The sequence below is a fragment of the Netta rufina genome (assembly GCF_964035555.1).
Source record: "Netta rufina genome assembly, chromosome: Z".
NCBI lineage: Eukaryota > Metazoa > Chordata > Aves > Anseriformes > Anatidae > Netta > Netta rufina.
Window position 1 is genome coordinate 24,826,922 of NC_140126.1, and position 10,760 is coordinate 24,837,681.

At 49.9% G+C, this 10,760-nt stretch overlaps 1 protein-coding gene across 1 annotated transcript; it reads left to right on the forward strand.

Moving 5' to 3' along the window:
• Window positions 1-7,448: 7,448 nt before the first annotated feature.
• Window positions 7,449-10,529, forward strand: DMRT2 (doublesex and mab-3 related transcription factor 2; the record flags this gene model as incomplete). The annotated part of the gene is made up of 3 exons (XM_084305661.1): window positions 7,449-7,805; window positions 7,891-7,993; window positions 9,472-10,529. 3 exons carry the CDS (start codon window positions 7,449-7,451, stop codon window positions 10,527-10,529), a joined length of 1,518 nt encoding a protein of 505 aa, XP_084161787.1.
• Between the last annotated feature and the right edge of the window lie 231 nt (window positions 10,530-10,760).

The window sequence follows — 10,760 nt, forward strand, 5'->3', positions numbered from 1 at the left end:
TATGGTTCTATATCCTCCAAAGTGTGTATCAGCCAAGTTTCTAACATGTGGTTAAAACAGATATATGTCCAACACTGGTCGGACATTCTTGTGTTTCTGAGCTGCTGTCTGGTGTTGGGCAGAAAGTGTTCCCTTAAGATTGCAAAAGTGGGGCCTAAAGATAAACTCTTTCAGGTCACGGCACAGAGGAAATGGGGATCTGTGGTATCAGATCGAGCCCATCAGCCCAGCACTGCCCCAACAGCTCCTTCTGGCTTCTCTCAGCTGTGAATAATGGAAGTAGAACTGGCAATGAACTCTTCAATCCCAGCGTTTTGTGTGTCAAATAGCCAGAAAACTAGTCATGTAGAGCAGGCTGAACAGTGTGCTGTCTTCTCTTTTAACTCAAAACAAATTAAATATGGGCCTCACCCAGTTTCCCCTATAGTTGACACAGGTTTTCTGTTGACTTCAGCAGAGCTGGTTACAACCCTTTTACTTCTAAAATCAGTTAATTTTGTGCACAGAGTGGTTTGACACTTTGTATAGTTGATATCATGTTGGATGGCCAAAGACCGCGAATTAGTGTAGTGTCACAGATGTTAAATCACAAGGTAGATGACAGTGTGTTTGCTATGTCATACGATCTTAGCAAAGTTTGTGGAATAGTCTTTTTTATTATTGCAAGTAATCATAAGTGCTGAAAAAATACCCTAAGTAAAATAGCATTTTTGAGTACAATGCATCCAATGTTCTTAATATATATACACATCTGCAATATGTTAAACTCAGACTTATGCCCATTTAATCTCAAAGATTTCAATGGAGTGTCTGTATGGAATGAAGGGAAGAGTTTGATCCCAGAATGCTGAATAACTGCACCTTTCAGGAAGGCTTCATGCCTTAGATTTTCATCAAGATTTGTCTTTACAATAAACACTGCATTTATTAAATATGCATAAATGACACCATTGCAATGGTTTATCTAATACATGAATCATTTCAGTTACTGTTTACTTTTTCTTTGATGATTTCAGAAACTTACACAGATCTGATGTGTGGCCATGTACAGAGCCACAGTGCTAAATGCCTGTCAGGATGGACTCTGCTGACCAAGATGACCAGGATACGTATTTCAAGAGTAAAATTCAAGTCAGTCAATAGACAGGTGCACATCCGAGAGAAAAAGATGTGGGAGATACTACAACTCCCATGTTCCTATTCAGGGCAATTATCCAGACCAAAAAATGAGTGTCTTAGTCCTCCCTTCTGCCAGGGGACAAAATCACAAAGCAGGGCAGAAGCACTTCTGGATAGCATCTGTGTTTACAAAACTCTTGATAAACTCTGCAACCAAGACTGCACTAAGCGCAGGGTAAGAGAAGCACCAAATGAGATGAAGGTGCTCCTTAAGGTCTCTTAGCATTTAGGTGCTGTGTCCAGGCAGGGCACCAGCTTCTCCCCTGTGCAGGCAATGTCACAATGTTATCCTTCACAAGGTAACCCTGGTGTCATCCCTCCATTTATATTGATACTGAGGGGGATTGGAGGTCCCAGTGATGGCAGCTGAGGTGAGGAGATGAGGGCTGGTAGCAACCATACTTATTCCCCTCCAAAAAATTTTGTAGGAAGGATACGTGGACCAATCATAGTGTACTGGGAAACTCCTTGGATATCTAAAACTTTGCCAAGTTCTGTTTGGGGTATTTTAAATATCTCCAATGCAAGAACTGTAGGGCTACATGCTGTTACCTCCGTGCTCCAAGTAGCTTTTGGTTCTCCTAGTGGTGTTACAGGAAAAGCCAAGCCTCAACAAAGCAAAACAGAACAGATGCAGAAGTACTAGCTGAGAATGAGAAAACATATAGAAGTAGGGTCAGATTTTGTTTGTATAGCTGTGGAAACCTCTGTCACTTCAAACAACATCTAAAATCTCGTGGAAGGAGGCCCTTTGGCCTTAAGTACTTCCTTTGATGCATGGGAGGAGTTTGAGATGGATCAGCATCACTCTGTGTTGGTAGTATAGATACAGCAAGGCAAATCAGACTTTCAAGTATGTTCTCAGAAGGGTAGATGGCAAAGTCTTCCAGAAAGCTTCAGTGGAAAGGTCACAGGAGTATCACACTGTGTTTTCTGCAGTTTTCTGAGAGCCAAACCTTCTCACTTTCCCATGGACATGCTGCGAGGTCTGAACACATCTTCCTCCTCTGCCACCTTGGACATTTGCAGGCTTTGTAGTGGACCTGTAACAAGCAAGAGTCTAAGGCTTGTATTTGTATGGTACCACTCTGTAAATGGTTCCTTAACCTTCCCTTTTAGTAAGGGTATGACGAGCAGTGTGGCCTGGGTACCTGAATATATTAATATGGCCTGAGTCTGTCTGGCTTATTTTAAGTGATATATTGCCAAATCCTGATGCTATTTTTCATGCTGACTAATACCTCAGGTCATCCTATTAATTTCAGTAAGGCTACTCAGACAGCACAATGCTACTAAGGAAATGAGAACACGATCTGGCTAGTTATGGTTATGTGACTGAATTTTTACTGCTGAGCACAACATAGCCTACCCAAGTGATTTGATTTAGCAGGTGTCTTACTGGCATTTTAAGTATTTTTGCATATGATTATAATGCATCCTGAGGGGAAAAAAACAAAACAAAACAAACAAACAAACAACAAACAAACAACAACAACACACAAAACCAACAACTTAAACATTTTATTAGCAAGACTTCTTGCTGTTCTGCTAAAATATGGCAATCAAAAAGACAATTTATGCTGCAGAAACTTGACCTTTCCTTTCCAGGACTGTAAAATAAAACACCAAACCCCGCACTTTCTGCATCTGGTTGACATTTGAATAAAACTGCCAGAGTACAAACAAGTTTTGAGACAACATCTCCAGCAAACTCTGCAGTGACTCTAAAAATATTCTTGGCTAAGTTACTTTTTAAGGCCATATGTTCAAAAAAAGTAAAACCCAAAACTTCACTACAATTTATTGCAACAAGAGATTTGCCAAACTACTTAAGACATTTGGGAAGATTATAGTGAAGTACATTAGTTGCTGACTTGACAATTTGCTATGCTCACTGCTTGTGTGTTGGGTTCTTGATATTCAAGCTGAGAGTTGATCCAACTTTCTAGTACATTTTAGCAAGAAACCTGCCAAATGTCTACTGGCTTATTAAATGCTGACAAACCAAAGGTCAGCCTTGTTTATGAGCTACAGCAAAGCTGCTGTGGATGGCACACAAGCCCTTCTCATGGCATTTTTCTTGTTCAGACTCAAACTCCCAGCAGAACATTGGAAAAGAACTGGTTTGTACTGGTTCTGGCTGAGAGTCTCCCTACATTTGTGCCGACATCCCCCGGCCCCTCACATTGAGGCTGCAGAAGAGGCAGCTCTATTTCCACTGAGCCATTTTCCCTCCTCGCTGTCTCTTATGATTACCATGCCTGTGTGATCTCGTTTGCAGAGCCAAGGGCCAGAAAACGTCCCTGTTCATGGGGAGAGTCCCCAGAAGGGCTTGAAACCAGGGGCAAACCTTCATACCCCACACCTCCTTGCTTCTTCAATGCCACTGCAGGGCAAAAGGGGCTGTGGATGGGGAACTCTGTTGCACTCTGTGCCTGGTTCAGAGGTTTTTGTGTCCAGGGAAAACTTTCTGTTGACTCCTTCAGACTCCTGATCAGATGTTCTCTCACTTGCCCAAGGTGGCAATTCTTCTTTACAAGCACCCTGCTCACCTTTGCTGCTTTTGATTTCAATCCAGTTTTACACGACTGGAGATTATCCTGGTATGACACACGAGTCTCCCTGTAAAGGCTAACCCTTGCCCTCCTTGCCAAAGCAAACATTCCTACAAAGGCAGGGGAATCACTCTCACAGTCCATAAAATTTGCTTCCATATCATGCTATACAGAACACATTGCTGTTGACGTTTCTTACATCTTTATTATATGAATTTATTGTATTTGCTTGACTGACACTCAGGGTAACAGAAAATTCCTCCCCTGTATATAAAACTGATTACAAATAGAAAACGTGCTTATTTAAAGCACAAGCACACAAAAATGAAACTGCTCATTTAAAATATTTTAATGCAGAAACAATGTATAAAAACCTGTGACACTGCCTTAAAACCGCATCGAGATTTACCTCACTATAAGTACTATTTAAAAGAGACCGAGAGTGACTTAAAAAAAACACAACAAAACAACATAAAACAACAATAGAAAAACCCCACGTTTTTATGGAAGATAACTGTGGAAGAAATTAAGCTTTTTACTGGTTGGGTAGAGCTGGATATATATATATATTTTTAAATTTTAATTTATTTTAGCTATTTTTTTTTCCCAGGAATTGAAATCATCTGGCCATTCTCAGCATCTTCCCCGGGGCACACAGAGGGTGCCTAGAGGTTGCTCGGGGGAGAGGTCCCTCTGGCTGTGCCCGTGTCCTCAGCCAAAGCCGTGCTGCTGCGGGCCCGTGTCACGGCGCTCCTGGGCAGGCTCCGGGGCCCCGGGTCGGGGGCAGAGGCAATTTGTTTCAGATTAACTGGTAACATCTCTGGCCAAACAAGCGGCGGGGATCTCCCGCGTTTGGCAATGTAATCTGCTCCCGACGGCGCGAAGAGAGGGCAGGATCAAAGCATTCCTCCCGGGTAAATTGCCCCCGGGGTTGCCGTTTGGTTAGCCTGCCCTAACCCCGCTAATAAATTTCCTGGGAGGAAGGGAGGGCCGGGCGGGGAGGGGAGGAGAGGAGCCGAGAGGCACCTGCACCTGCCCTCCGCACGGCACGGCGATGCAAAGCAGGGACCGCTGGGAGACGGCTTTCCAGGGAGCGGTTTTTGCAGCCCTGAAATGCCCCCGAGCTGCTTTTTCCTATTCTCCACCCGCAGCCGCTTGTGAGGTCTGGGGGGCTGTCCGCGACACCCCCAGACACGGTCCCCCTCGCGGCCGCTTTTCGTCGCCGGCCCCCGGGGCTAATCCGTCGCCTCTGCCGTGCCTCCCATCCCCGGGGTCGTGTCCCCCAGACCCACTGCCGTGTCCCCCAGCCCCGCTGCCCACCCCGTGGGCTCCCCAGCCCTGTGCCGGTGCCTCCCGGTGCTGCATCACCGGGAGGGGGCACGGCGTGGGAATCGGTGCCTCTCCCGGCCCGGCCCGGCCCGGCCCGGCTCACAGCACCACGGGCCAAAAGGGGACGCGGAGATGGAGCCGAGGAGCCCGCCGGAGGTGCGCTCGCAGCCTCTTCTTCCCGGCCGGAGGATGAGTGCGGCTGGGGGGAGGCTGGAGGGGAGCGCGAACGCCCCGCGGAACAGAGCACGAACAAGAGGAGAAGAAGAAAGTTATACAAACACGCTTTAAAATCGTGGCTGGATTTCACAGTTCCCTGTGGATAAAGTAAACAGGAGGCGAACTGTTTTGTAATTTACTCCAGCGGCCCGCAGGATCGTACTTTGTAATTTGGTGTCAGTTTACAAGCCAAGGGGACTTCTGTTTCCTAACCTAGCAGGTCCTTTGTCATGCTTGTGCCTTTTAAGAGGGACCTGAAGGGGGAAAGTGGAATTCCTCGGGTATTTGCCTTTTAGTCATGCTTGTAAGTCAAACAGTAGCCAGGCTCTCTTTGGGAATGAATAATACCTGCCGTCGGGGATGCGCCTCCCTCTCCTCCCTCTCCCAACCTGAGCACTCCGCGGTGAGACTCGAGGGGCACAAAAGCTGCCCCGGGACTTGGGGTGCCCGTGGGGTGCCCAGACACCTCGGTCGAGCTCCGGCTGCCCGCACCGGGAGGCAGGGACGGGTCCCGTCGCTGCCGGGGACCCTGGGCTCCCCCGCGGCCGGCAGCCGGTCTGTGCGCTCACCGGGAGCGGGGGTGCGCGTTCACTGTGTGCGCGCACTTATCAGCATACGGGGAAACTACGATATTTTCCCTTCCAGCAGGAAGGGTTTGGTTGTACGTCCTACATATCGTTAGCTTTTCTACGCTGGTGGGGAACTGGTGCTTACGAGGTGCCCCGTTTATTATTATTATAATAATTATTATTTATTTTCTGGAGACATCCTGTTTATATTCACCAGCTCTTTCTTCCTTTGCCCGGTGCACAAGCTGGCCGAGGCGTATTCTGTGCACTTCTGTCCCTGTTTGCACCGCACTCTACAACCTCGCGGGCAGTACGACCAAGACTCCGTGCGTTACCATTTCGATCTCTCCCCGATTTTGGAGACGAGCGGCATTCCGCAATTTCTGAACAGCAGCCTCCGGCAGGCAGCGGCTGCAGAGAGCTATTCAACAGCTGAGTGCTCTGTCGGAAATGCCGCTAAGGGATGTTAAGAAGTAAACGAATACTTTTGCCCCTCTCGATTCTCGATAGGGCAGGGAAACCGCACAGATTCCGCTGAGTTTTCAGCCTCGAAAAAAACCAGCGATTTCCACCAATTCCCTCCCTTTGAACGGGACAAGCCACGGGAACCACGGCGAACCGAGGTGTTCATCCCCCCTTCCCCACGGCACCCCCGCCGTCCCGACACCCGGGCACCCCCTCTCCCGCGGGGCTGAGGCTTGCTGCCCGACACCTCCGCGCGCGAACCCTTTTTTTTCCCATTTTTCACGCTTTTTACCATTTTTTTTCCAATTTTTTCAAAATTTTCCCGTTTTTTTTTTTTTTTTTTCCACATTTTTTTCCCATTTATTTGCTCCCCTCCCGGCCCTAAAACGCAGGTCCCACCGCGCCGCCCGCCTGCTGCCCACTCGTCTATGCGGTGCCGGGGGTGGTTTTGGGGGGTGATGGGGCAGCGGCGCCCCCCGCCCCACGGTAGCACCCATGGGTGGGCGTCGGGCCCCCCCTCCGGGGGGGCGGGGCGAAGGCGTTGCGGGCCAATCAGGGCGGCGGCCGCGGGGCGCGGGCCCAATGGGCGGCGCGGGCGGTGCTGATAACGCGGCGGGGCCGGGGCGGCGGGCGCTGTGCCGCGGGGCGGGCGCCGCGGGACGGGACGGTGACGGCGACATCCCTGCGATATCCCCGCGACAGCCACTCCGGTGGCGGCGGCGGCAGCAGCAGCAGCAGCCCCGCACCCGGCTGCCACCCGACGGCGCGACGACCCTGAGAGCCTTGCGGCCAAGCCCCCCCGGTGGTCGTCGGGCAGCGCTGTCCGTGCCAGCCGGGTCCCCCGCGGGCTGCCTGCGCCTCCTGGCGGCCCCCCGGGCGCTTGACTCGGGTAAGTTGCAACCGCGGTGCGAAGGGGAGGGTGGGGGAAGCTCGGGGTGCGGAGCATAGGCTTCCTCGGCGCGGCTCACACCGGGCTGTGCGGGGAGCGGCGGCACCCCGGGGTGCCCCCGGCTGGCACCAGACAGGCACCCGGCAAGCAGCCGGCGGGGTGCCCGGCGGGACCTGCCGCCCGGGGGCAGCCCATCGGGGGCGGGCGGCCTGACCCCTGTGTTTGCAGCCGCGCCGCCGAGGAGCCATGTCCGAGGGACGCGCCGCCGGCGACTGGGAGATCGACGTGGAGAGCCTGGAGGGGGAGGCGGCCGAGGGCCCCGGCGCGCCGCGGGAGGAGGAGGAAGAGGAGGAGGAAGGCGAGGAGGCGGCGGGGGCAGCGGCCCCGCGGCGGAGCGGCGGTGTTGGTGCTGGGGAGCCGCGGAAGCTGAGCCGCACGCCCAAGTGCGCCCGGTGCCGCAACCACGGCGTGGTGTCATGCCTCAAGGGCCACAAGCGCTTCTGCCGCTGGCGGGACTGCCAGTGCGCCAACTGCCTCCTGGTGGTGGAGCGGCAGCGGGTGATGGCCGCCCAGGTGGCTCTCCGCCGCCAGCAGGCCACCGAGGTGAGGCGGGGACGGGACGGGGCGAGACGGGACGGGGCCGGGCGGGCGGCCCCGGGCTGACGGCGCTGCCCGCCCGCTTTCCTAGGACAAGAAAGGGCTGGCCGGGAAGCCGGCGAGCCTGGAGCGCAAAGCCGTCTACCAGAGGCACGTCCGGACGCCCAGCCTCCTGGCCAAGAGCATCCTGGAAGGTAAGACCCCTCCTCGCCGCCTTCCCCCGGGACAAGCCCCCGGGCCCCACGGAAGCCCCGCTCCGACACGGGCGGAATTCACCGCGGCCAAAAGCGTGCCCCGTGGAGGGGATCGACGTGGCAGGGTCGTAGTGGCAGAACTGCGGCTGGCAGCCCCCTCCCCGAGCCCCCAAATAATGCCTGAGATGTTAGCAAGGGCATCTTGAAATCCGAGAGTTACTGTCACACGCTGGCATGCTTTTTACGTGGCTACCCGGCGCTGCTGTTGTGCCGTGCGGGGTAATTCCTTCGCGGGAGTGTTTGTCTGCTCACGGGTAGATCAACTCGTTTTCATTTCAAGCTGATATCTTAACACAGCGGCCCTGATTACTGCATTATCAAGCGTAAGATATACATAACTGGCTGCCCCCTTTTTTTCCTGCTGAAAATTGTAACTGCAGAAGCAGGATGCTTTAAAGATCTCTATTTTAGTGAAAGGGTGTATTTTCTGTTCTCTGTCTCTTCAGATCAAGCCCAAATTTATTTTTCATGTCTGCTTTTATTACTTTCCAAATTGTATCCTTGTACAGTGAATCACTGCAGTTCTCAAATATAGCTTTCATTCTTTTCAAAACAGAAAGCTCTTTTCTTAAACTGTGCAATTACAATTTTGTTCTGTTAGAAACCTCTTTTTTTCTACAATTCACTCTTTAAAAAAAATCTTTCCTCTAATTTACCTTAACTTTCTTTTTCTTTTCTCCTAGTTCTCCTTGGAATTTTCTACCGTCTGTAACAATATGTTCATAATGATTCATCTTTAGAGAATAGAAATGGCAGCAGCTATAGGTATAGATATCTTACTTGGCAACGGGGAAACTCCTGTGAGAGGAGTGGGAGTGAAAAGAGGCAAAATCCTGTTCTCCTTACTCATGTAATCAATTCCATTAATTCAATGGGATTACTTGTGTGGGTAGAGCAAACAGGATTGGACCCTATCAGTTACAATTAAATGAATGAATCTGGTTAGTTAAATGTGCTGGACTTTTGTTTTATTTTAGTTCTTTTTTTTTTTTTTTAGTTCAGAAGAAATGAAATATTTGATTTTCCATATTTATTAAAAAAGTTTACCTCCTTAAGCTGCATGATGCAATACCAGTCATAATGCATAGCAGGGTTTTGCCTTTTTTTTTTTTTTTTTCCACTTAGCCTGCTGTTTTGGAGTTGCTGTTGTAAGTCGCTGTTCAGCTCTCCGAAGGAGGCTACACATGTCAGAGTAGCGGGGCTCGCTTGTCTGCACGGAAAAACTTGTCCTGAACGTGCTTGATGGTGCAGGGAGCTGAGCTGCTGAGGCGCGGTGACTTTGGCAGGAGCTGATAGTGCCTGGGGTTTGCAGCAAGTGCTCAGTGCCCGGCGGGGCTGGCTCCAAACTGAGCCTTTTTACAAACACGACTTTGTTTTTCTTACACAACTCCATTCCTAATGCTGCTTTGTTGTTTTAGGTTACCGTCCTATTCCAGCAGACCCGTACTTGGGAGGGAGTTCACCCTTGCCACCCCCTGTAAGTGACAGGATGAGAAAGAGACGGGCCTTTGCTGATAAAGAGCTGGAGAACATTATGCTAGAGAGAGAGTATAAAGAAAGAGAGATGATGGAAGCTACACAAGCAGCTGCCCTCTTTCTCCCTAACCGCATGGTGCACGGAGCTGAATACAACTCATACAAAACAGCTTTCAACCCTGCTCAAGTTGATGCTCCAAACAAGGAGTTTTGCAACTTTTTACCAACCTGCCTCGACCTAACCATGCAGTATTCAGGATCTGGCAACATGGAACTGATTTCTTCAAATGTCAGTGTAGCTGCTACCTACAGGCAATATCCCCTGTCTTCTAGGTTCTTAGTGTGGCCGAAATGTGGCCCCATTAGCGATGCTCTCCTCTACCAGCAATGTCTCTTAAATGCTACTACGGTCCAAGCTCTCAAACCTGGGGCAGGTTGGGATGCCAAGGTCTCACAGATCCAGGACTGTCCAAACACTGAGCAGGACATCATGCCTCCGAAACTGGAAAATGCACTCATACTGACCCACACGCAAGACATTCAGCAGTCATGTAGCGAGATACAGTGCCTTCCTCAGGAAGCTCGGGAGAGGTCAGCTTTCTCTCCTCCAAAAAGGACTTTCTCTCAGATTTCTGATAAGGATTCTCTGGCTCCTCAAGAACAGGTACTAAGCAAGGTCAGCAAAGATACTACCAAGCCCCCTCTGCCACTCAAATACAATCCATTTCAGTCGCTGTTCCCACAGACATTTCCAGACAAATCAGGAGCAGAGCTGAGAACATCATTTGTGAAAGAGACTTCTGAAGAAGCATCTAAGAAATACAGAGATTGCAGCATCAAAGAGAACCCAAAGTGCAAGTTCACAATAGACAAATGTGCAAAAGACTTCTTTGGGCCAAAACAGGCCACAACAAAACTTTCAACAACTGAGCCACTGTCATTTTCAGTTGAATCCATCCTTAAACGACCTTCTTCTGCAGTTGCTAATGTCTCTCAATAAATAAATTATGCCTTCCATGTAGAGAGTTTGTATGTCTTGTCTTCTGCAAAATTGCTACTGCCTGCTTTTTCTCTTAAAAGATCTGTAAAGAGGAATTTCTACTGTAAATGGTAATCCTTTTCCTTTTTTTTTTTTAAATTTTCTTAAAATGATGTACATAACTTTGCATGTTTTCTGAGGAAAAAGAATATATTTTTTAAAATTAAAACTGCATGTAGACTGTAAAGTGTT